This window comes from Orcinus orca, chromosome 11, assembly GCF_937001465.1.
Source record: "Orcinus orca chromosome 11, mOrcOrc1.1, whole genome shotgun sequence".
NCBI lineage: Eukaryota > Metazoa > Chordata > Mammalia > Artiodactyla > Delphinidae > Orcinus > Orcinus orca.
The window spans coordinates 82,601,654-82,629,043 of NC_064569.1; the positions used below are offsets into that span (position 1 = coordinate 82,601,654).

At 37.9% G+C, this 27,390-nt stretch overlaps 1 protein-coding gene and 1 long non-coding RNA gene across 5 annotated transcripts in view; one reads left to right on the forward strand and one right to left on the reverse strand.

The window, feature by feature from the left end:
- Positions 1 to 27,390, forward strand: part of ANO4 (anoctamin 4) — a 426,079-nt gene that overhangs the window by 369,343 nt on the left and 29,346 nt on the right. For all 4 annotated transcript variants that reach the window (XM_033427646.2, XM_004269479.4, XM_004269481.3 and 1 more), the window contains 2 exons: positions 25,019 to 25,171; positions 26,179 to 26,326. In XM_033427646.2, coding sequence (XP_033283537.2) covers positions 25,019 to 25,171; positions 26,179 to 26,326 — 301 coding nt within the window. The remainder of the gene's footprint in view (positions 1 to 25,018; positions 25,172 to 26,178; positions 26,327 to 27,390) is intronic.
- LOC125960513 (uncharacterized) overlaps positions 1 to 27,390 on the reverse strand; it is a 32,215-nt gene that overhangs the window by 3,200 nt on the left and 1,625 nt on the right. Inside the window, exons 2-3 of the long non-coding RNA XR_007470250.1 lie at positions 23,348 to 23,485; positions 8,076 to 8,262 (exon numbers count right to left, since the gene is read on the reverse strand). This is a non-coding gene — a long non-coding RNA (uncharacterized LOC125960513). The remainder of the gene's footprint in view (positions 1 to 8,075; positions 8,263 to 23,347; positions 23,486 to 27,390) is intronic.

The following is a 27,390-nucleotide window of genomic DNA, read 5'->3' on the forward strand; positions in this document are numbered from 1 at the left end:
AATTTGGGCAGTAATAATAACACTTAATAAAGGGAATTCATTAAGTGAACTAAGCACTTGGAGGTCTCTTAATGGATTCTCCTCCCATAAAGAAGGAAATGAACAATAATGTTGGTATATAGAGTGCATGAAAAGAACTGGTAGTGCTCCAAATACTCCAGTATCTCTGCAGCAAGAAACACATCTCAGAAGCAGCATTACAAGCAGACCAGTGAACCCTAACTGCTTGCTTCTGCTCTTGTTGTTTTTGTTATTTTCTTAATGACTTTCCTGCTTTGTTGCATTTTTAAATGTATTCATTGAAGTAGAATATATAGTGAGAAAAGCATATAAATCAAAAGTGTACAGATCAATAAATAGTCACCAATTTATGCACAAATGTAACCAATCTGTGTAGGTGAGGGGTTAACACACTACTGCCCTCAGACCCAAAGCCAGTCCACTGCCTGGCTTTGTAAATAACATTCTATTGAAACACAGCAATACCCGTTTATTTACACATTATCTATAGTTTTTTAATTTAATTTTTATTTTATATTACAGTTGATTTACAATGTTATGTTAGTTTCGGGTGTACCGCAAAGTGGTTCAGTTATACATATACATATATCCATTCTTTTTCAGATTCTTTTCCCACATAGATTATTACAGAATACTGAGTAGAGTTCCCTGTGCTATACAGTAGGTCCTTGTTGATTATCTATTTCATATATAGTACTGTGTATATGTGAATCCCAAACTCCTATTTTATCCCTCCTTCCCACCTTTCCCCTTTGGTAACCATAAGTTTGTTTTTGAAGTCTGTGAGTCTCTTTCTGTTTAGGAAATAAGTTCATTTGTATCATGTTTTTAGATTCCACTTGTGAGATCATATAGCACTTGTCTTTCTCTGACTTATTTCACTAAGCACAATATTCTCTGGGTCCATCATGTTGCTGCAGGTGGCATTATTTCATTCTTCTTTATGGCCGAGTAATATTCCATTGTATATATGTACCACATCTTCTTTATCCATTCCTCTGTTGATGGACATTTAGGTTGCTTCCATGTCTTGGCCATTGTATATAGTGCTGCAATGAACACTGGGGTGCACGTATCTTTTTGAATTATGGTTTTCTCCAGATATATGCCCAGGATTGCTGGGTTGTATGGTAGTCCTATTTTTAGTTTTTTAAGGAACCTCCATACTGTTCTCCATAGTGGCTGTACCAATTTACATTCCCACCAACTGTGTAGGAGGGTTCCCTTCTCTCCACACCCTCTCCAGCATTTACTGTTTGTAGACTATTTGATGACAGTCATTCTGACCAGTGTGAGGTGATTCCTCATTGTAGTTTTGATCTGCATTTCTCTAATAAATAGCGATGTTGAGAGTCTTTTCATGTGCCTGTTGGCCATCTGTATGTCTTCTTTGGAGAAATGTCTATTTAGATCTTCTGCCCATTTTTGGACTGGGTTGTGTTTTTTGTTTTGATATTCAGTTCCATGAGCTATTTGTATATTTTGGCAACTAATCCCTTGTAGGTCACTTCGTTTGCAAATATTTTCTCCCATTAAGGGTTGTCTTTTCATTTTGTTTATGGTTTCCTGTGCTGTGCAAAAGCTTTTAAGTTTAATTAGGTCCCATTGGTTTTTTTTTGTTTTTTTTTTTTCATTACTGTAAGTCAGGGAGCCTGAATCCTCCAGCTCCATTTTCTTTTCTCAGGATTGCTTTGGCTGTTCAGGGTCTTTTGTGTTTCCATACACATTTAAAATATTTTTGTTCTACTTCTGTGAAAAATGCCACTGGTAATTTAATAAGGATTGAATTGAATCTGTAGGTTGCCTTGTATAGTATAGTCATTTTGACAATATTGATTCTTCCAGTCCAAGAACATGGTATATCATTTTTCCATCCGTTTGTGTCATCTTCATTTTCTTTCATCAGCATCCTATAGTCTTCAGAGTACAGGTCTTTTGCCTCCTTAGGTAGGTTTATTCCTAGGTATTTTATTCTTTTTGATGTGATGATAAATGGGATTGTTTCCTTAATTTCTCTTTCTGATCTTTCACTGTTTGTTAGTGTATAGAAATGCAACAGATTTCTGTGTATTAACTTTGTATCCTGCAACCTTACCAAATTCATTGATGAGGTCTAGTACTATTCTGGAAGCATCTTTAGGATTTTCTATGTATAGTATCATGTCATCTGCAAACAGTGATAGTTTTACTTCTTCTTTTCCAATTTGGATTCCTTTTATTTCTTTTTCTTCTCTGATTGCCATTGTCTAGGACTTCCAAAACTATGTTGAATAAAAGTAGCGAGAGTGGACATCCTTGTCTTGTTCCTGATCTTAGAGGAAATGCTTTCAGCTCTTCACTGTTGAGTATGATGTTAGCTGTGGGTTTGTCATATATGGCCTTTATAATATTGAGGTAGGTTCCCTCTATGCCCACTTTTTGGAGAGTTTTTATCATAAATGGGTGTTGAATTTTGTCCAAAGCTTTTTCTGCATCTACTGAGATGATCATATGGTTTTTATTCTTCAGTTTGTCAATGTGGTGTATCACACTGACCGATTTGCTCAGGATGACTTTAGGCAGCCTGTCTGCTGATGGGTGGGGCTGTGTGTGTTCCCACCCTGCTGGTTGGTTGTTTGGCCAACCAGCTGGTTGGTTGTTTGGCCTGAGGCATCCCAGCACTGGAGCCTGCAGGCTGTTGGGTGGGGCCAGGTCTCAGGTGCCAAAAAGCATCTGCCACCAGTGTCCTTGCCCCCAAAGTGAGCCACAGCTGACCCCCGCTTCCCCAGGAGAACCTCCAAGACCCGCAGGTAGGTCTGGCCCAGGCTCGTATGGAGTCACTGCATTGCCCTGGGTCTTAGTGCACGTGAAACATTGTGTGCACCCTCCAAGAGTGGAGTCCCTGTTTCCCCCACTCCTGTGGAGCTCCTTCACTAACACCTGCTGGCTTGCAAAGTCAAATGCTCTCGGGGCTCCTCCTTCTGATGCCAGACCCCTAGGCTGCGGAGCTCGACATAGGGCTCTCTCCTATGGGAGAACCCCTGCGATATAATTATTTTCCAGTTTGTGGGTCGCCCACCCAGCAGGTATGGGATTTGATTATATCATGAAAGTGCCCCTCCTACAGTCTTGTTGTGGCTTCTTCTTTATCTTTGGGTGTAGAATACCTTTTTTGGTGGTACTGTGTCTTTTTTGTTGATGGTTGTTCAGCAGTTAGCTGTGATTTTGGTGTCTTCATGAGAGGAGGTAAGCTCAAGTCCTTCTACTCTGCCATCTCGCTACATCAAGAAATAGGATATTATCAGTATCAAAGAAGGCTCCCTTGTTTCCTCTCCCAGTTATAACACCCTCCCCAACCACTTTCCTGACTTCTAATTTTGCCTTTTTAAAAAAATCTCTATAGAAATGGAATTATACATTTTCTTTTGTAAATGGCTTATTCCATTCAATAACATATTTATAAGATACTTCCATTTGCTACAGGTAAAATTTCATTTTCATTTTTGTATAGTATTCGTAGAATGTGTACCTGAAGCAAAATTATGAAACAAGTGAGTTTGTCTTTGATACCCACCTCCATCTTTCCTTAGTCACATGTAGTTTTTTTTTCATTTCCAATCCCAGATACTTTCCATTCCATCTTTCTCCCCTTCCCCCACCAATCCCTCAATCCTTTCCCATATCATGAAATGGACTTCTGAGCACTGCTAAGGATTAATGAGCTAGATAGTTGCATTTTAGTAAGAATCAAAGCCTCTGTCAAACTTGAGTCAAAAAAAAAAAAAAAAGAGGCAAACTTACTTGTGGATGTGCAGGCATCAGTGTGCCAGTGGATGAACTAGTTTGTGAGTCTGCAGATCTTCTAGACCCCTGAAAACTGGAATTCACCACTATTTACCCATCCATTCTACTGGTGATAGATTTGTGAGTTGTTTCTAGGTTGGGGTTCTTACAAACGATATTGCTATGAACATTTTGGTACATGGGTTTTGGTTAACATTTGTATGTATTTCTGTTGGGAATTTATGCAAGAGTGGGGTTACCAGTGGAGTGGCCATGATAATGTACGCGTTTGTGGCTCTTCAGTAGACACCTGCAAACAGTTTTCAAAACTCCAACTAGCAATATAAGAGCTTCGGTTATTCCACATACTCACTAAAACTTGTTAGTGTCCGTCTTTTTAAATTTGGGGCATTCTGGTTCGTATGTAGTAGTACCTCATCATTGTTTTAATTTGAAATTTCATGGCAACTTAAAATGCTGAATACCTTTTCATATGCTTCTGGTCATTTGGGTATCCTCTTTCGTGAATTCCCATTCAGGCCCATGATTCTGTTCTGTTTCTCTTTCTTAGTGATTTTAGAAGTTATTTATATATTCTGGATATGAATCTTTTGTTAGCTGGACCTGGAATATCTTTTGTAGGAAAGTTTCTAATTATAGATTTAATTTCGTTAATAGATATATGACTATTCAGATTTTCTATTTCTTCAAGTAACCGTTTCAGTAGTCTGTGGTTTAGTTGTGTTTTTCAAGAAACTCATCTGTTTCATCTGAATTTTCACATTTAGTGGAATAAAGTTTATAATACTCTTACGAACTTTTAATGTACATAAGGTCTGTAGTGATGTTCTCGTTTTCATAGTTTGTGCTTTCTGCTTTTTTCCTTTAACAATCTGGCTAGAGGTTTATTAATTTTTTCATTTATTTCTGCTCTTATTTCCTGCCTATTCTTTCTTTGGGCCTAATTTTCTCTTTTCCAAACATCTTCAGATGGAAGCTTAAATAACTGATTTTCTACTTTTCTTCTTTTTCTAATCTAGGCATTTAGAATTATGATTTTCTCTATGAATACTGCTTCATAGCTGTATCCTATAAGTTTTGAGATGCTATATTTTCATCATCGAGGCATTTGCTAATTGCCATTGTAGTTTTTTTTTAACCTATGGGGTTTTTTTTTAGAAATGTGTTGCTTAATATCAAAATATTTGAGGATTTTCTAGCTATCCCTCTGTCATTGGCTTCTTACAGTTTTTTTTTTTTTTCCTTGTAGTTGATTTCTAATCTCATAGTGTTGTGGTCAGAAAAGATGCTTGATATGATTTCAGTTTTCTTTAATTTACCAAGGCTTGCTTTATGGCCCAGCATGTGATCTATCCTAGAGAGTGTTCCATGTACACTTAAAAATGTGTATTCTGCTGCTTTCGGATGAAATGCTCTATAAATATCAATTAAGTCCATCTGGTCTAGTATGTCATTTAAGGCTTGTGTTTCCTTATTGAGTTTCTGTCTGGATGATCTGTCCATTGATGTAAGTGGGGTGTTAAAGTCCCCCACTGTTACTGTGTTACTGTCCATTTCTCCTTTTATGGCTATTGGCATTTGCCTTATGCTCCTCTGTTGGGCACATGTATACAATTGTTATATCTTCTTCTTGGATTGATCCCTTGATCATTATGTAGTGTCCTTCTTTGTCTCTTATAGCAGTCTTTATTTTAAAGTCTAATTTGTCTGGTATGAGTATTGCTACTCCAGCTTTCTTTTGATTAACATTTGCATGGAATACCTTTTTCCATCCTCTTAGTTTCAGTCTATATGTGTCCATAGATCTGAATTGTGTCTCTTGTAGACAGCATATATACAGGTCTTGTTTTTGAATCCAGCTAGCCAGTCTATGTCTTTTGTTTGGTGCATTTAATCCATTTGCATTTAAGGCAGCTACCAATATGTATGTTCTTACTGCCATTTTGTTAATTGTTTTGGATTTGTTTTTGTAGGTCTTTTCTCTTCCCTTCCTTTTTTGTTTTCTTCTCTTGTGGTTTGATGACTATCTTTAGTGTTGTGTTTGGAATGCTTTTTCTTTTTTGTGTGTGTGTCTATTGAAGATTTTCAGTTTGCGGTTCCCATGAGGTTTTGATATAGCAGTCTATATATATATAGAAGATTGTTTTAAGTTTCTGGTCTGTACATTTCAAATGCATTTCCAATATCCTGCATCTGTACACTCCTCTTCTCACAGCTGCTGGGGATTTTTTGTTGTTTGTTTTTTTTTTGCGGTACACGGGGCTGTCACTGTTGTGGCCTCTCCCATTGCAGAGCACAGGCTCTGGAAGTGCAGGCTCAGCAGCCATGGCTCAGGGGCCCAGCTGCTCCACGGCATGTGGGATCTTCCCAGATCAGGGCACGAACCCATGTCCCCTGCATCGGCAGGTGGACTCTCAACCACTGCACCACCAGGGAAGCCCCACAGTTGCTGGTTTTGATATCTTATTTGTGTTTAGATGGTTTCCTACCTTTACTGTATGTTTGCCTTTACTGGTGAGCTTTCCCATTTGTAATTTTCTTGTTTCTAGTTGCAGCCTTTTCTTTCCACCTAGAGAAATTCCTTTAGCATTTGTTGTAAAGCTGGGTTGGTGGTGCTGAATTCTCTTGGCTTTTGCTTGCCTGTAAAGCTTTTGATTTCTCTGTCAAATCTGAACGAGAGCCTTGCTGGGTAGAGTACTCTTGGTTGTAGGTTCTTCCCTTTCATCACTTGAAATATATCATGCCACTCCCTTCTGGCCTGCACAGTTTTTGCTGCGAAATCAGCTGATAACCTTATGGGGATTACCTTGTATATTATTTGTTGCTTTTCCCTTGTTGCCTTTAATATTTTCTCTTTGTCTTTAATTTTTGTCAGTTTGACTACTGTGTGCATGTTCCCCCTTGGTTTTATCCTGTATGGGCCTCTCTGCACTTCCTGGACTTGCGTGACTGTTTCCTTTCCCCTGTTAGGAAGTTTTCAGCTATTATCTCTTCAAACATTTTCTCAGGCCCTTTCTCTCTCTCTTCTCCTTCTGGGACCCCGATTATGCGAATGTTGGTGCATTCAATGTTGTCCCAGAGGTCTCTTAGACTGTCTTCATTTCTTTTCACTCATTTTTCTTTATTCTGCTCCATGGCAGTAATTTCCACCATTCTGTCTTCCAGCTCACTTATCTGTTCTTTTGCCTTACTTATTTCTGCTGTTGATTCCTTCTAGTGTATTTTTCATTTCAGTTATTGTATTGTTCAACTCTGTTTGCTCTTTATAGCCTCTAGCTCTTTGTTAAACATTTCTTGTATCTTCTCGGTCTATGCCTCCATTCTTTTTCTGAGATCTTGGATCACCTTTACTATCATTACTCTGAATTCTTTTTTGGGTACATTGCCTATATCTCCACTTCACTTAGTTGTTCTTCTGGGGTTTTATCTTTTTCCTTCATGTGAAACATATTTCTTTGCTGTCTCATTTTGTCTGACTTTGTGTTTGTGGTCTCCATTCTGCAGGCTGCAGGATCGTAGTTCCTTTTTTCTGGCATCTGTCTCCTGGTGGGTGAGACTGGTCTAAAAGGCTTATGCAGACTTCCTGGGGGGAGGGACTGGTCCCTGCCTACTAGTGGGTGTAGCTGGGTCTTGTCCCTCTGTTGGGCAGGGCCATGTCTAGGGGTGTGTTTAGAGGTGGCTGTGTGCTCAGGAAGACTTTAAGCAACCTGTCTGCTGATGGGGGGGGGGGGGGTGCTGTGTTTCTGCCCTGTTGTTTGTTTAGCCTGAGGCATCCCAGCACTGGAGTCTACTGGCTGTTGGGTGGTCACCAGGTCTTGGTGACAAAATGGCAGCCTCCAGCAGAGCTCAAGCCAATGAATACTCCTTGTTACCTCCACCACCAGTGTCCTTGTGGCTACAGTGAGCCACAGCCACCCCCACCACCCCAGGAGACCCTCCAAGACCAGCAGGTAGATCTGACCCAGGCGCCTATGAAGTCACTGCTTTTTTTTCTGGGTCCCAGTGCACACAAGACCTTCTGTGCACCCTCCAAGAGTGGAGTTCCCATTTCCCCTGAGGAGTTCCTGCAATCTAGCCCCACTGGCCTTCAAAGCCAAATGCTCTGGGGGCTCCTCCTCCTGATGCCAGACTCCCAGACTGGGGAGCCTGACTCGGGGCTTATAACTCTTACTCCTGTGGGAGAACCTCTGTGGTATAATTATTTTCCAGTTTGTGGGTCACTCACCTGGAGAGTATGGAATTTGATTGTATCATGAATGCACCCCTCCTACCTTCTTGTTGTGGCTTCTTTGTCTTCAGATGTAGAATATCTTTTTTCATAGGTTCCAGTCTTTTTTGTCAATGGTTGTTCAGCAGTTAGTTGTGATTTTGGTGCTTTCATGACAGGAGGCAAGCTCAAGTTCTTCTACTCCACCATCTTGTCTCCAACCAGCATCAAACTTTTTTCTTCTAATTCTACTGTGGTCAAAGGATACTCTGTGTTATTTTAGGCTATTAATATATGTTGAGATTTGCTTTATGCCCTGCATATTTACTATTTAGATAAGTGCTTCAGGTGTGTTCTGCAGTTGTTGAGTATAATGTCTATCAATTGGCAAGGTTGTTTAATTGTGTTGTTCAAATCTTATATGTCCTATTAAACTTTGTCTATTTTACCTATTAGTTACTAAGAAAAGGGTGTTAAGTGCACAGTCAACCTGGGAATTTTATGCTCCTTCTAGTTCTGTCAACTTTTACTTTATATATTTTGAAACTGTGTTGTTATGTGCAAACAATTTAGGATTATTCTAGCTTGCTTACTGTTGAGTTGAAATTTTGTCTTATTTAAAGCCATTCTTCATCTCTAATAATGTAATATTTTGAAGATGTGATGGGCAAGAGGCTAAGGAACTAACTGTAAAACCTCCCCAAGGACAGAACTGAGCCTCTTGTGGTCTTTCAGGGCCAAGATAAAGGCCCACCACATTCTCAGTCACAGCCAGAGAGGTGGACTGAGCTTTACAAATTTACTGTACCCCATTACCAGCCTGGCTTAACTCGTGACCACATTGAAGTGATCCTCTCTTTCTTTAGCTGCCTAAGCTCAATATGAGGAACCTTTTCTGCTGGAAAAGAACACTGAGAGCAGAGATTAATAACTTGTTCTTAAAGGGCTAGTAGTAAATACTTTAGGCTTTGGGGGGCCAAGAGGCAAGATTGAGGCTATTATATTTTAAATGGTTGTATAAGTATTTATATAACTACTTAAAATGTAAAAACCATTCTTAGCTCACAGGTGGGTTTAAAAAAAGAACAGAAACAAAGCAGAGAGCTATTCAGATTTGGCCTTCAGGCTGTAGTTTGCTGATCCTTGATCTAGAGCTTCTATATGTCTGGCATACAATAAAAGTTACTAGGCTTATAACCTATTGAAAGAAGCAAAGTAAGTATAAATTCTTAACTGGGGAAGGTGTCTGTTACTTCAAATGTGAAAGCAGAAGTGCATATGGTCAAACACTGAAAAATCAAGGAAATACAGTGTTTCATAAAGAAAATAATGTTGCACTCACTCAAAGTGATAAAGAATTCAAAATAGATGTTATGAAGAAATTCATTGAGCTACAAGAAAACACGGGAAGGGAATTCACTGAACTCAGGAATAAAATTAATGAGCAGAAGGAGTTCTTTACCAAAGAGATTGAAATTGTAAAAGAGACCAAACAAATTCTGGAGCTGAAGAATTCAATGAATGAGATGAAGAATGCAACAGAGATCACAGGTACTAAGACAGACCAGATGGAAGAAAGAATAAGTGACTTGGAGTATAGGAATATAGAAATTATTCAGTCAGAAGAAGACAGAGAAATTAGATTTTTTAAAAATGAAGAAACCCTATGAGAACTATTAGATTCGATCAGAGAGACAAATCTAAGAATAATTGGTGTGCCAGAAGAAAAAGAGAGAGAAGAGGCAGAGAGTTCATTTAAAAAAATATTAACTGGGAACTTCCCAAACCTGGAGAAGAAATGGGACATACAAGTCCACAAAGCTACCAGGACACCCTGTTACCTCAATGCAAAAAGACCTTCTCCAAGCACATTAATGAAACCATCACACATTATAATGAATATTAAAGGCAGCTAGGGGAAAAAAACTAACATTAGTCTGTCAGTGAAATTCTCAGCAGAAATTCTACAGCCCAGGAGAGAGTAGAATGACATATTCAAAGTGCTGAAAGATAAAAATTGACAGCCAAGAATACTTTATCCAGCAAAGTTATCCTTCAGCTATGAAGGAGAAATAAAGGCTTTCCCAAACAAAAGCTAAGGGAATTCACCACCATTAGACTTGCCTTGCAAGAAATGTTGAAAGAAGTCCTTCAACCTGAGATGAAAAGACACTAATCAGTGACATAAAAGCATATGAAAATATACAACAATGAAAAAGGTGAAAAATAAACAATCACAAAATGGTAACTCTGTATTAGAATGGTATATTAACTACTTAACTATACTATAAAGGTTAAAGGAAAAGATCATTAAAAATAACTATAGCTACTATAATCTGTTAACAAATGCACAGCATAGAAAGAGGTAAATTGTGACATCAAAAATGTAAAAGGGTGGAGCCTTTGTAGGCAAATGAAGATAAGTTGCTATCAGCATAAAATGGACTATTTTACCTATGAGATGTATGTAAGCTTATTAGTAACCTCAAAGCAAAAGTCTAGAGTTGATTCAACAAACGTACAAAAGGGATAGACTGAGTGTATCACCATGGAAACCACCAACTTACAGAGGTAGGCAGAAACACAGGGGGAAAAGGAACAATAAAGATATAAAACAACCAGAAGGCAAAAGATAAGACGGCAGTAGTAAGTCATTACATATCAATAATCACTCTAAATGTAAATGTAAATGGATTGAACTCACCAATACAAAGGCACAGAATGGCTGGATGAATTAAAAAAACAAGACCCAATTCAGTCTCCCAAGGCAATAGAAATAGCAAAAATACACAAATGGGACCTATTCAAACTTATAAGCTTTTGCACAGCAAAGGAAACCATAAACAAAACAAAAAGACAACCTACGGACTGGGAGAAAATATTTGCAAATGATGTGACCGACAAGGGCTTAATTTCCAAAATATACAAACAGCTTGTACAACTCAATAACAAAGAAAACAATAACCCAAGCGAAAAATGGGCAGAAGACCTAAATAGACATTTCTCCAAAAAGGACATACAGATGGCCAAGAGGCACATGAAAAGATACTCAACATCGCTAATTATTAGAGAATGCAAATCAAAACTACTATGAGGTACCACCTCACACTGGTCAGAAGGGCCATCATGAAAAAGTCTACAAATAATAAATGTTGGAGAGGGTGTGGAGAAAAAGGAACCCTCCTTCTGTTGGTGGGAATGTAAATTGGTGCAGCCACTATGGAAGACAATATGGAAGTTCCTCAAAAAACTAGAGTTGCCATAGGATACAGCAATCCCACTCCTGGGCATATAATGGGACAAAATTATAATTCAAAAAGATTCATGCACCCCTATGTTCATAGCAGCACTATCCATAATATCCAAGACATGGAAACAACCTAAATGTCCACTGACAGATGCCTGGATAAAGAAGATGTGGTACATACACACAATGAAATACTACTCAGCCATAAAAAAAGAATGAAATAATACCATTTTCAGCAACACGGATGGACCTAGAGATTATCATAATAACTGAAGTAAGACAAAGAGAAGGACAAATACCTTATGATATCATTTATATGTGGAATCCAAAACATGACACAAATGAACTTATCTACGAAACAGAAACAGACTTGTGGTTGCCAAGGGGTATGGGGTTGGGGGAGGGATGGATTGGGAGTTTGGGATTAGCAGATGCAAACTATTATATATAGAATGGATAAACAACAAGGTCCTACTGTATAGCACAGGGAACTATATTCAATATCCTGAGATAAACCATAATGGAAAAGAATATGAAAAAGAATGTATATATATGTATAACTGAATCACTTTGCTGTACACAGAAATTAACACAAACTGTAGACCAGTTATACTTCAATAAAATAAAATTTTGAAAAAAGACCCAACTATATGCTGCCTTTCGGAGACACATTTCAGATCTAAAGACAAACATAATCTCAAAGTCAAGGAATGGAAAAAGATATTTCAGGTAAGTGGAAACCAAAAGAAAGGGGAGGTACCCATACTTATATCAGACAAAAAAGGCTTCAAGCCAAAAACAGTAAGAAAGAAGAGACAAATAAGTTCATTATATAATAATAAATGAGGTCAATACACCAAGAAGATATAACAATCATAAATATATTTGCCCCCAATGTCGGAGCACTTAAATATATTAAGCAAATACAGTTGACTCTTAAATATATTAGGCAAAAACAGTTGACCCTTGAACAACAGGTTCAAAGCGCACAAATTCACTTATATGCGGATTTTTTTCAATAAATACATACTGCAGTACAACATAATCTGTGGTTGACTGAATCCATGGATGTGGAGCCATGTAAATAAAGGGCCAACTGTAAAGTTATATGTGGATACTGTGCAGATGGTTGGGGCCCTAACCTCCATGTTGTTCAAAGGTCAACTATATTAACAGATCTCAAGGAGAAACAGACAACAACACAAAAATAGTAGGGGACTTCAGTGTCCCACTGTGAGTGACAACTAATCCACACAGAAAATTAACAAGCAAACATTGGAATTGAGGCATACTTTAAACCAAATGGACTAAACAGACATATAGAGAACATTCCATCCAATAACAACAGAATACACATTCTTCTCAAATGCACATAGAACATTCTCTAGGATAGATCATATGATAGGATACAAAATAACTCTTAGCGAATATAAGACGATTGAAATCATACTATCGTTTCTGACCACAGTGGTATGAAACTAGAAATCTACCACAAGAAGAAAGCTGTAAAACATAAAAACATGTGGAAACTAAACACATTTCTGAACAACCGACAGATCAAAGAAGAAATCAAAAGGGAAATTAAAAATTATCTCAAAACAAATGAAAATGGAAACACAACATATCGAAACTTATGGAATGCAGCAGAAACAGTTCTGAGAGGAAAGTTTATATAAATTAACGCATATATTAAGAAATTAGCTCTCAAACACTCTAACTTTACACCTCAAGGAACTAGAAAAAGAAGAACAATTTAAGCCCAAAGTTAGCAGAAGGAAGGAAATAATAAAGATCAGAGTGGAAATAAATGAAATAGAGACCAGAAAAACAATAGAGAAGATCAATGAAACCAAGAGCTGGGTTTTTTGAAAAGATAAACATAATTGACAAAACTTTAACTAGACTAAGAAAGAAGAGAGAACTCAAAATTAGAAATGAAAGAGGAGACATTACAACTGATACTACAGAAAAAAATAGGATAAGAAGCTATGAACAATTATATGCCAACAAATTAGATAACCTAGAAATGGATAAATTTCTAGAAACACACAACCTACCAAGACTGAATCAGCAAGAAATAGAAAATCTGAAAAGATCAATAATGAGGAAAGAGGTTGAATCAGTAATCAAAAGCCTCCCAACACAGAAAACCCTAGAACCAGACAGCTTCACTGGTGAATTTTCTAACAATTAAAGAAGAATTAATACCAATCCTTCTCAAATGCTTTAAAAAATTGAAGAGGAGGGAACACTTCCAAACTCATTCTGCAAAGCCAACATTACCCTAGTACCAAAACCAGATAAGGATACTATAAGAAAAGATAACTTTGGACCAATATCCCTGATTAATATAGATGCAAAAATTCTAAAAATATTAGCAAACTAAATTCAAGAACACATTAAAACAACTGTACACTACAACCAAATGGGATTTATCCCTGGAATGCAAAATTGGTTTAACATACACAAATTTTTAAGTGTAATATATCACATTAATAGAATAAAATGTAGAAGGAACCAAGATGGCAGAGTAGAAGGACGTGCTCTCACTCCCTCTTGTGAGAACAACAGAATCACAACTAGCTGCTGGACAGTCGACAGGAAGACACTGGAACTCACCAAAAAAGATACCCCACATCCAAAGACAAAGGAGAAGCCACAATGAGACAGTAGAAGGGGTGCAATCACAGTAAAATCAAATCCCATAACTGGTGGGTGGGTGACTCACAGACTGGAGAACACCTGAGGTCCACCCACTGGAATGAAGGTTCTGAGCCCCCACGTCAGGCTTCCCAACCTGGGGTTCCAGCAACAGGAGGAGGAATTCCTAGAGAATCAGACTTTGAAGCCTAGTAGGAATTGATTGCAGGACTTTGATAGGACTGGGAGAAACAGAGAATCCACCCTTGGAGGGCATACACAAAGTACTGTGTACATCGGGACCCAGGGGAAGGAGCAGTGACCCCAGGGGAGACTGAACCATACCTACCTGCTAGTGTTGGAGGGTCTCCTGCAGAGGTGTGGGGGAGGGGGCTGTGGCTCACCGTGGGGACAAGGACACTGGCAGCAAAAGTTCTGGGAAGTACTCCTTGGCGTGAGCTCTCCCAGAGTCTGTCATTAGCCCCACCAAAGAGCCCAAGTAGGCTCCAGTGTTGGGTTGCCTCAGGCCAAACAAACAACAGGGAGGGAACCCCACCCCACCCATCAACAGTCAAGTGGATTAAAGTTTTACTGAGCACTGCCCACCAGAGCAACAGTCAGCTCTACCTACCACCAGTCCCTTCCATCAAGCCTCTTAGATAGCTTCATCCACCAGAGGGAAGACAGCAGAAGCAAGAAGAACTACAGTCCTGCAGCCTGTGGAACAAAAACCACATTCACAGAAAGACAGAGAAGATGAAAAGGCAGAGGGCTATGTACCAGATGAAGGAACAAGATAAAACCCCAGAAAAACAACTAAATGAAGTGGAGATAGGCAACCTTCCAGAAAAATAATTCAGAATAATGATAGAGAAGATGATCCAGGACCTCGAAAAAGAATGGAGGCAAAGATAGAGATGATGCAAGAAATGTTGAACAAAGACCTAGAATAATTAAAGAACAAACAAACAGAGATGAACAATACAATAATTGAAATGAAAACTACACTAGAAGGAATCAATAGCAGAATAACTGAGGCAGAAGAACGGAGAAGTGACCTGGAAGACAGAATGGTGGAATTCACTGCTGCGGAACAGAATAAAGAAAAAAAAATGAAAAGAAATGAAGACAGCCTAAGAGACCTCTGGGACAACATTAAACGCAACAACATTCACATTATAGGGGTCTCAGAAGGAGAAGAGAGAGAGAAAGGACCAGAGAAAATATTTGAAGGCATTATAGTCGAAACTTCCCTAACATGGAAAAGGAAATAGCCACCCAAGTCCAGGAAGCACAGCAAGTCCCATACAGGATAAACCCAAGGAGAAACACGCCAAGACACATAGTAATCAAATTGGCAAAAATTAAAGAAAAAGAAAAATTATTGAAAGCAGCAAGGTAAAAAAAGCAAATAACATACAAGGGAACTCCCTTAAGGTTAACAGCTGATTTCTCAGCAGAAACTCTACAAGACAGAAGGGACTGGCATGATATACTCAAAGTGATGAAAGGGAGGACCCTACAACCAAGATTACTCTACCCGGCAAGGATCTCATTCAGATTTGATGGAGAAATCAAAAGCTTTACAGACAAGCAAAAGCTAAGAGAATTCAGCACCACCAAACCAGCTCTACAACAAATGCTAAAGGAACTTCTCTAAGTGGGAAACACAAGAGAAGAAAAGGACCTACACAAACAAACCCATAACAATTAAGAAAATGGTAATAGGAACATACATATAGATAATTACCTTAAACTTGAATGGATTAAATGCTCCAACCAAAAGACACAGACTGGCTGAATGGATACAAAAACAAGACCCATATATATGCTGTCTACAGGAGACCCACTTCAGACCTAGGGACACATACAGACTGAAAGTGAGGGGATGGAAAAAGATATTCCATGCAAATGGATCAAAAGAAAGCTGGAGTAGCAATACTCATATCAGATAAAATAGACTTTAAAACAAAGAATGTTATAAAAGACAAGGAAGGACACTACATAATGATCAAGGGATCAATCCAAGAAGAAGATATAACAATTATATATGCACCCAACATAGGAGCACCTCAATACATAAGGCAACTGCTAACAGCTATGAAAGAGGAAATCAACAGTAACACAATAATAGTGGGGGATTTTAACACCTCACTTACACCAATGGACAGAGCATCCAAAATGAAAATAAATAAGGAAACAGAAGCTTTCAATGACACAACAGACCAGATAGATTTAATTGATATTTATAGGAAATTCCATCCAAAAACAGAAGATTACACTTTCTTCTCAATTGCGCATGGAACATCCTCCAGGATAGATCACATCTTGTGTCACACATCAAGCCTCAGTAAATATAAGAAAATTGAAATTATATCAAGTATCTTTTCTGACCACAACGCTATGAGATTAGAAATGAATTACAGGGAAAAAAACCTAAAAAGCACAAAGACATGGAGGATAAACAATACATTACTAAATAACCAAGAGATCACTAAAGAAATCAGAGAGGAAATCAAAAAATACCTAGAGACAAATGACAATGAAAACACGATGATCCCAAACCTGTGGGATGCAGCAAAAGCAGTTCTAAGAGGGAAGTTTATAGCTATAAAAGCCTACCTCAAGAAACAAGAATAATCTCAAGTAAACAATCTAACCTTACACCTAAAGGAACTAGAGAAAGAAGAACAAACAAAACCCAAAGTTACCAGAAGGAAAGAAATCATGAAGATCAGAGCAGAAATAAATGAAATAGAAACAAAGAAAACAATAGCAAAGATCAATAAAACTACAAGCTGGTTCTTTGAGAAGATAAACAAAATTGATAAACCATTAGCCAGCCTCATCAAGAAAGAGAAGGAGAGGACTCAAATCAATAAAATTAGAAATGAAAAAGGAGAACAACAGACACCACAGAAATACAAAGCATCCTAAGAGACTACTACAAGTAACTCTATGCTAATAAAATGGACAACCTGGAAGAAATGGACAAATTCTTAGGAAGGTATAACCTTCCAAGACTGAACCAGGAAGAAATAGAAAATATGAACAGACCCATCACAAGTAGAAATTTTTTTTTTTTTTTTTTTTGCAGTACGCGGGCCTCTCACTGTTCTGGCCTCTCCCGTTGCGGAGCACAGGCTCCGGACACGCAGGCTCAGTGGCCATGGCTCACGGGCCCAGCCACTCCATGGCATGTGGGATCTTCCCGGACCAGGGCATGAACACGTGTTCCCTGCATCGGCAGGCGGACTCTCAACCACTGCGCCACCAGGGAAGCCCACAAGTAGAAACTGAAACTGATTAAAAATCTTCCAACAAACGAAAGTCCAGGACCAGATGGCTTCACAGCTGAATTCTATCAAACATTTAGAGAAGAGCTAACACACATCCTTCTCAAACTCTTCCAAAACATTACAGAGGAAGGAACACTCCCAAACTCATTCTGAGGCCACCATCACCCTGATACCAAAACCAGACAAAAGTACTACAAAAAGAAGAAACTTACAGACCAATATCTCTGATGAACATAGATGCAAAAATCCTCAACAAAATACTGGCAAACAGAATCCAACAACACATTAAAAGGATCATACACCATGATCAAGTGGGATTTATCCCAGGGATGCAAGGATTCTTCAGTATACACAAATCAATCAATGGGATACACCATATTAACAAATTGAAGAATAAAAACCATATGATCATCTCAATAGATGCAGAAAAAGCTTTTGACAAAATTCAACACCCATTTATGATAAAAACTCTCCAGAAAGTAGGCACAGAGGGAACCTAACCTCAACATAATAAAGGCCATATACAACAAACCCACGGGAAACATCATTCTCAATGGTGAAACACTGAAAGCATTTCCTCTAAGGTCAGGAACGAGACAAGGATGTCCACTCTCACCACTATTATTCAACATAGTTTTAGAAGTCCTAACCATGGAAATCAGAGAGGAAAAAGAAATAAAAGGAATACAAATTGGAAAAGAAGAAGTAACACTGTCACTGTTTGCAGATGACATGATACTATACATAGAGAATCCTAAAAATGCCACCAGAAAACTACTGGAGCTAATCAATGAATTTGGCAAAGTTATAGGGTAGAAAATTAATGCACAGAAATCTCTTGCATTCCTATACACTAATGATGAAAAATCTGAAAGAGAAATTATAGAAATACTCCCATTTACCACTGCAACAAAAAGAATAAAATACCTTGGAATAAACCTACCGAGGGAGACAAAAGACCTGTATGCAGAAAACTATAAGACACTGATGAAAGAAATTAAAGATGATACAAACAGATGGAGAGATATACCATGTTGTTGAATTGGAAGAATCAGTATTGTGAAAATGACTATACTACCCAAAGCAACCTACAGATTCAATGTACTCCCTGTCAAATTACCAATGGCATTTTTTACAGAACTAGAAGCAATCATCTTAAAATTTGTATGGAGACACAAAAGACCCCGAACAGCCAAAGCAGTCTTGAGGGAAAAAAAATGGAGCTGGAGGAATCAGGCTCCCAGACTTCAGACTATACTACAAAGCTACAGTAATCAAAACAATATGGTACTGGCACAAAAACAGAAACATAGATCAATGGAACAAGTTAGAAAGCCCAGAGATAAACCCACGCACCTATGGTCAACTAATCTATGACAAAGGAGGCAAAATTATACAATGGAGAAAAGACAGTCTCTTCAATAAGTGGTGCTGGGAAAACTGGACAGCTACATGTAAAAGAATGAAATTAGAACACTCCCTAACACCATACACAAAAAAAACCTCAAAATGGATTTGAGAACTAAATGTAAGACCGGACACTATAAAACTGTTAGAGGAAAACATAGGAAAAACACTCTTTGACATAAATCACAGCAAGATCTTTTTTGATCCACCTCCTACAGTAATGGAAATAAAAACAAAAATAAACAAATGGGACCTAATGAAACTTAAAAGCTTTTGCACAGCAAGGGAAACCATAAACAAGACGAAAACGCTCAGAATGGGAGAAAATATTTGCAAACGAATCAACAGACAAAGGATTAATCTCCAAAATATATAAGCAGATCATTCAGCTCAATATTAAAGAAACAAACAACCCAATCCAAAAATGGGCAGAAGACCTATATAGATATTTCTCCAGAGAAGACATACAGATGGCCAAGAAGCACATGAAAAGCTGCTCAACATCACTAATTATTAGAGAAATGCAAATCAAAACTACAATGAGATATCACCTCACACCAGTTAGAATGGGCATCATCAGAAAATCTACAAACAACAAATGCTGGAGAGGGTGTAGAGAAAAGGGATCCCTCTTGCACTGTTGGTGGGAATGTAAATTGATACAGCCACTTTGTAGAACAGTATGGGGGTTCCTTAAAAAACTAAAAATAGAATTACCATATGATCCAGCAATCCCACTACTGGGCATATACCCAGAGAAAACCATAATTCAAAAAGACACATGCACCCGAATGTTCATTGCAGCACTATTTACAATAGCCAGGTCATGGAAGCAACCTAAATGTCCATTGACAGATGAATGGATAAAGAAGATGTGGCACATATATACAATGGAATATTACTCAGCCATAAAAAGGAATGAAACTGAGTCATTTGTTGAGACATGTATGTATCTAGAGACTGTCATACAGAGTGAAGTAAGTCAGAAAGAGAAAAACAAATATCATATATTAATACATGTATGTGGAACCTAGAAAAATGGTACAGATAAACCTGTTTGCAAGGCAGAAGTTGAGACAGAGATATAGAGAACAAACGTATGGACACCAAGGGGGGAAAACCACAGTGGGGTGGGGATGGTGGTGTGCTGAACTGGGCGATTGGGATTGACATGTATACACTGATGTGTATAAAACTGATGACTAATAATAACCTGCAGTATTAAAAAACAAACAAACAAAAAAAAACAACTAATACTAAACTTTCTTTGGGTTATTTGTATGGAAATATATTAATATAAATGTTTCAGACATTACATGAAATTACTAAAAATCTTATATGTTCTGGTATAATGTTATAAGTCATAAGTCTAGTTATTACTTTAAAATGTATATCTCAGAAATAACTAAAATTTCCTTGTCAATTGCATTATTATGAACTTTCATCAAATCTTTAACCGTGGTCATTTTTAAGTCTTTTGTCATTTACAGACAGTTCTGGGTGTACTCTGATGCTTTCGCAAAAATATTCCTGTAAAAGGGTTTCATCTTCAAGGAATTCATGGAAAAGACTGACAAGTACAGGTTTCTGGTAACTGACTATACTGCTGAACTGAATGAATAAGCATTTTCAGAACTCTAATGGAAAACTGATGAATTCATAAAAGTGCTAACAAAAGTTTAAAATGAAAAAAATTAATTACACGGGACTGAGTGAACTGATGAGGATGATTATGATTTTTGTGACTTTGTTTGAATAAAAAAAAATCCCACAAGGACTCAGAGGCAAAAAATATACAAATCAATTTTCACTGCAAAGTAAAGGAGCTGTTACAGTGGAGGATTACTGGACTGAATATCAATATTATGATATAGTATGAGTGTGTTTCGTGTTTGGTAATTGCAATCACTGTTGCTTTTGTTGTGGTTATCCATTTACAATGCTTGGTGTCGGTTGATTTATCTCTTGTAAAATAAAATACCGTGTGTGTGTGTGTGAAAAAAAAAAGAAAGAAAAATGAGAGACAAATTAATCCCATCAAAATGGCAAAGATTCTTAAAAAGTCATAAGATGAAGTTTTGCGAAGAATGAAGGGAAGTGAACTTCTCATAATTGCTTTTGGGTTTTAAAATTGGTACAGCGGTCACAAGGGCAATTTGGCATATTTATAAAAAATCCTAGATGTATGCATTATCATATATCTGTCTTCCTGTGCTAGGTATTATGCTAGGTAGTAGGAGAGTGATGGATGGTAAGAGAGATATTATTCCTGCCTTCCTGGCAGGAGAGACAACTAAATAAGCAATCACAATAATGTGATCATTTGATGAAGACTGTAAAATAGATTTTCCTATTTTTGCAATAATGATATCTGTGTATGTGTGCATGTAGAATATTAAATACACTAAAAGAATGTATACCAGAAAAAAAAATCCTCTAATGCGAAAAGAAGATAACTGACAACTCCACTTCAGACTCTTCTAGGAAATGACACATTGTGTCTTATTTTTTTTTTCCCCTAAACTATGGTTTGGAGTTGAAGCCCTGAGTAGGTCCAAAGCTGTTTTGATAAACACCATCTTATTCTTGCTTGGGGACATCTTGTCCCTCCCCCCATTAAAATTTTAAGTGGTTTTGGAATTAAGTGGACTTGAGTTCCAGAACAGGCTTTGATTCTAATTATTAAAAGAACTTGTACTACCAAAAAAAAAAAAAATAGAATATAAAAATCATGATTATCTCAATAAATGCAGGAAAAGCATTTGCAAAATTCAACATCCTTTCATGATAAAAAACCTTGACAGGTTGGGCATAGAACAAACATACTTTAACATAGTAAAGGCCACGCACAACAAACTCACAGTTAACATTATACTCAATGGAGAAAATTGAAAAAATTTCCTCTAACATCAGGAAGAAGACAAGAATGCCCACTCCCACCACTCTTATTCAATATAATACTGGAAGTCCTAGCTAGAGTAATTAAGTAAGACAAAGAAATAAAAGTCATCCAAATCAGAAAGGAAGAAGTAAAATTATCACTATTTGCAGTGATATGATTTTACATACAAAAATCCCAAAGACTCAAAGAACTGTTGGAAGTAATCAACAAATTTCATAAAATTGCAGGATATAAAATCAACATACAGAAATCAGCTGCATTTCTGTATACCAACAATGAAGTATCTGACGAAGAAATTACCCCATAAACAATAGCATCAAAAACAATAAAATACCTAGGAATTAATTTAACCAAGGAAGTGAAAGATCTGTACAACAAAAACTACAAGACTTTGCTGAAAGAAACTGAAGAAGACACAAACAAATGGAAAAACATCTCATATTCATGGATTGGAAGAATATTGTAAAATGTCCATATTACCCAAACTGATCTATAGATTCAACACAATCTCTATCAAAATATCAAGGGCATTCACCATAGAAATAGAAGAAACAATCCTAAAATTTGTATGGAACCACAAAAGACTCCAAATCCATGGAAATCCTAAGAAGAAAAAACAAATCCAAAAGTATCACACTTACTGACTTCAAACTATACTACAAAGCTAGAGTAATAATAAAAACAGTACAGTACTGGCATAAAATTAGACATATAGACCATCAGAACAGAATACAGAGCCCAGAATTAAACCCTCCACGTATGTGGTCAACTACTTGTTGACAAGAGAGCCAAGAATACCCAATGAGGAAAGGATAGTCTCTTCAACAAATAGTGTTGAAAAAACTTGATAAACACATGCAGAGCAATGAAATTGAACCCCTATCTTACACCACTCACAAAAAGAACTCTAAGTGGATCAAAGACTTAAACATAAGACCTGATACTATACAGGTAAAGAGCCATAAAATTAAGAGAAAATAAGCTCTATGATGATAAGCAGAGTTGTGGGAGCTACAGAGGAAGCAGTAGTTAATTAAATGTGCCCAGAGGAGGGCACATTTGAGCTCACACTTGGAGAAAGAATAGAATTTCACCAGAGTATGAACAGAAACACTAAGTACATGACATGACCCCATAAAAATAGAAGTGTAGTGTGGATGGCTAGAGGACTGTTTGGGACACCTGTCTGGGTCACGGGGCATGTTTGGACATGAGGCTTGGAAGACCCTTGAATGGCATGGAAAAAGTTTGGGATTTAGTCTACAGGCAACAAGAACCGACTGAAACATTTTGAGTAGGAAGGTGATGAGTGATGGGCTTTAACCAACATTAATAGTAGGGCAATGGGGGAAGGAGGAGAAAGCCTGAGGCAGAGAAGCCAGTTAGAAAATCAGAGTCTGATCTGGGGACAGTGGAGAGGAGGGACAGATGAGAGACATTTTTGAAGGGTAATTAATTTTGGGACTTGGAGGCTTTTAGTTCTCAAGGCTGAGCTAGCTAAAAGCTGGTTTTTATGTAAGACAGCTCCGAGGGGAGGTGAGGACGAGGGACATGAACGGCGGAGCAGGTTTAAGGATGAGATTGAGAGATTGGTTTGGAAAGTGCTGCTTCTGTAGCATAGCAGCAGACAACGGGTCGGGATTAGAGAGAGAGAGAATTGGGAAACCTCATCAGACAGATAATAAAGTCATGAGAGCGGATGGACTCACCCAAGGAAAGAGGGAAGTCAGGAGAAAAGTGGAACCAAGGGAAAAGCTGAAGGGAATGCCTGTGTCTATTGGTGGGTGAAGTGCCAACCAGCATAGTCACTGAGTATGAACGTAACCGAAAACGGGGGATACCTTGGAGGTGGCAGTACCACAGAGATGAGGTAAATGGACTCTTCAGGACTCTGGGACCATATCACCCATGTTAGAATTGCTTCTTAGTGATGTGTCTTGGGCAAATTACTTGACTTCTTTGTGCCTCAGTTTCCTCAGCTGTAAAATAAGCATAATAATAGTATCCACATAAGAGAGTGGTTGTGAAAATTGAGTTAAAATAGGTGAAGTAATTAGAACAGTGCCTGTTACATAGAAAATGGTGTATGTGTTAGTCATTGTTTTGTTGTTACTTTCTAAAATAAGGTTTTAAAAGTAAAAACAGTAGAAAATATGCAGTCATTCATTCAGCCAAGTGCTTTTAAAATTGTTTTCAATTACGCCATCTGGTTGTTTTGCGTCAGGCACTGCCTCTTTTAAAACTTTTTAATTTGCAAAGTTGCAAACATCGTACAGAGTTCCTAAATACTCTTCACCTTGTTTCTCATAAGGTTAACATCTTACATATATATTGAAGCCAGAAAAGTAACATTAATACAGGACTGTTAACTAGTTACCTTATTTGAATATTGCCTGTTTTCCACTGTCTGTTTTTCTTGTCCATGACCCATTCCAGCACCCAACATTGCATTTAGTTGCATCTCCTTGTTCCCTCCATTCTATGACAGTTCTTTTCCACGAACTTAACATATTTTAAGACTACTAGTTTTGTAGAATGTCCATTTGGGTTTATCTAATGGTTTCTCATGATTAGGTTGAGGTTATGCATTTTTGGCAAAAATTCCACAGAAAGGATACTGTAGCCTCCTCAGTACACCGTCTTGGGGGTATGATATCAATATGTCTTATTACTGGTGATATTAACTTGGATCACTCAGTTAAGGTGATGTCTATCAGGTTTCTCCATAGTAAAGGTATTTTTTCCTTTGTAATTACTAACGTGTAGGGAGATACTTTGAGAATATAAAAATCATTTTTTAATATAATTTCCCCTACTAATTTTAGCTACTAATTTTAGCATTCTTTTATGGCTCTTGCCTGCAACAATTACTACTGTGGTGTCTGACTACTGGTGATTTTCTATTTTCAGTCATTCCTTCTACATTTATTAATTAGAATTCTGTTATAAGAAAGAGCTGTCCCTTTCCCCCCATTTATTTATTTCAGTATATATTTATACTTGTATTTATTTCATTATGAACTTGGATACTTAGTCTTTGGGTTGTAATCCAATACTATCCTTATTTATTTTGTTGTACAAATTTTTCCAGCTTTGGCCATTGGGACCTCCTTCAAGTTTGTCCTGTGTCCTTTTGATGTGTCCCCATCATTTCTCAAGCACTTCCTAACTTTCTGGCATCACAAGATATTCCAGACTAATCTTGTCTTTTCCCTGCCATAGCTCTGGAATCAAACATTTCTCTAAGGAGCCCTGGTTCCTTTTATTAGAGAATGGTATTTAGAAAACAAGCTCTGGACTCTAGGTATGATCATTGCTCCTAGGATGCCACTGCTTCCAGGCTCAGGGAGTACCTCTTTTTCAAGTGTCCTGGCCATCTTTCTAGAAGAGATGTTCCCTGTGCTTTGGGGAAAAATATGGGTTAAAACAATGACACATTCAGATTAGTATCCTTTTGAAAATAGTACTGGAAAACCAATACTCTTTGTTCTTTTTCCTTTTTCCTTCCCTAGTTCTCCAGTTTGGATTTACAACTATCTTTGTGGCAGCTTTTCCCCTAGCACCACTTCTGGCCTTACTGAATAATATAATTGAAATTCGACTTGACGCTTATAAATTTGTCACACAGTGGAGGCGACCTTTAGCTTCAAGGGCCAAAGACATAGGTAAGTTGGATTTGGGGTGTTTTTAAAAGATATTAACCACCTGGTAGATAAAATGAAACAGCTACCAGCTTTAGATTTTTACATATGGTTTCCATGTAAGATGATTCAACTAACTCTTACAGAAGAATAATTGTTAGCTTTAAATAATATTAGATAACAAGTACAGCTACCTATTTGGAAATTTATAATTTCCAGTGCTAGAGAATTTGTGCTTAAATAGATTCTCAGTTTGGTTGTTTCTATCCTAAGACTCTGGAATCTAAACATTTGATTTATTACCACCTTTTGCCTTTTTAAAGTAGATCTCCCATTTGCTTAACTTTGTTTTGCTCTTTCCTAAATATTTGCCTGAGTCATAGGAAGTATGATCCAGTTTTTCTATAGGCAGAGATGGCCTTTGGTTTTTGACTAGAGATGCTGAGTTGAATCAGGTGCAGCCTCTCAAAAGCTGGCAGAGATCAGAGACTGTCTTTTATTCATTTCTGCATCCAGTGCTTAGAATAGAGCAGGCAGGTGGCTCAGCCAGTGTGTGTAGAAGAGAATTCGGCGTGCATATGCTTAACTCAGTGGTTTTTGAACGTCCCAATGAAACAAACACACTCAGTGAGCACCTACTCTGGGTCAGTGCATCAGGAACTTGGTCCATAAAGATGAACTGGAGAGACGCTATAGGTACCCCCAAGGAGCTCCCAGTCTGGTGGCATCTTGACATTGCATGTGCCAGTCTTATCAGATAGTGTTTAGTGCCTTATCATTGACCAGAATTCTCTACTTATATCTGAACCCGATTGATTTTTAAGTCATGAGCATGGGCACTTCCATGCAAACTCCTTCAATGCCAAGGTTTTTGAAGGTACGAATTCTTCCTCCTGGTTGCAAGAATCAGTATTTGGGATGGTGGAAGGACCTGTGCAAAGGACTACTGAAAATGAATTACCCCAGTTGTTTTTGTAGTTATCACCTCTGCTGTTGTGTCTGGAATTAATTCAACACTTCTCTTTGAATAGGAATTTGGTATGGAATTCTTGAAGGCATTGGAATTCTCTCTGTTATTACAAACGCATTTGTCATAGCGATCACATCTGACTTTATCCCTCGCTTGGTGTACGCTTATAAGTATGGACCTTGTGCAGGCCAAGGGGAAGCTGGGCAAAAGTAAGTGCGCCATAAAGCCATCATGAAATCCCCATTTCCTAGCCATCATGTGCTGTTGGACACTCAGACAGAAGCCTCTGCATTGGAGCACATGGGACACAAGCCCAGGACAGAAGGCCTGTAGTGGGGAGGTGGAAATATGATACAATAACACTTTTGGCCAAAGAAAACACATTCTGATCTATTGAAGTGTTGGAAGTCATACAAGTCATACAAGTTTTAGGTGGAATCCAATGTAAGAAAAGCAAATAATCATTTTCCCCCCTCCTGCCCACCATGAATTCAGAAGTGTGTGGTATGCTAATGTGTGTAGCAAAAAAAGTGTTCCATGATATATAGTTAGGCCATTTTTATGAGTTTATAAAAGTATAGTTATAATTTGATTCCTCTTGTGTCATGTGAAGACTCTGAAAATTTTACATGGGAAATGTGCAGTCATGTGCCAAGTACTCACAAGGTATTCCATAAATATTTGTGGAATAAGTAACTGAATGATTCTTTCCTGGCTGTGGACTTGACCAGTGTCTATATTACCACAGGCAAATTGGGTGAACTTAACTCGCTGAGAGATCAATACTATGGCATCACCTCAATGGTTCCCAAAGCCAGAGCTCTGTATTTCTGGTCAGCTAAAGTCTTGGCAAAATTATAACATGTCCTGTCCCCTAGCTTTCATTTCTACACCCTTGGAAAAAAAGATAAAAAGTCCCAACATACTTTAGTGGGAAAAAATAAAACAACCCTGTTTGGCTAATGTCAAAATAATATAATTAATTGTGGGATTTAAAGGTCTGTAGGTTAGAGTGGAATGTGTGTTGGGATCATAGGGTCCTTTTGGCTCCCCAGAAGTCATCTCACTTAGGCTCCTGCCTATTCCTACAAGCAGCCCTGCCTCTTAGTTTACTAGTCTGAACCAAACTAATTCATCCTCTATAGCCAGGGTAGTTCCATCAGCCCCCAGATCAAGTCAGCTAAATTTATACCCACCTGACCCAGGTCCAATTTCATTATCCATCCTACATAAATGCTCTAAGGCATAGATAAATCCAGCTATTTGAGGAAGC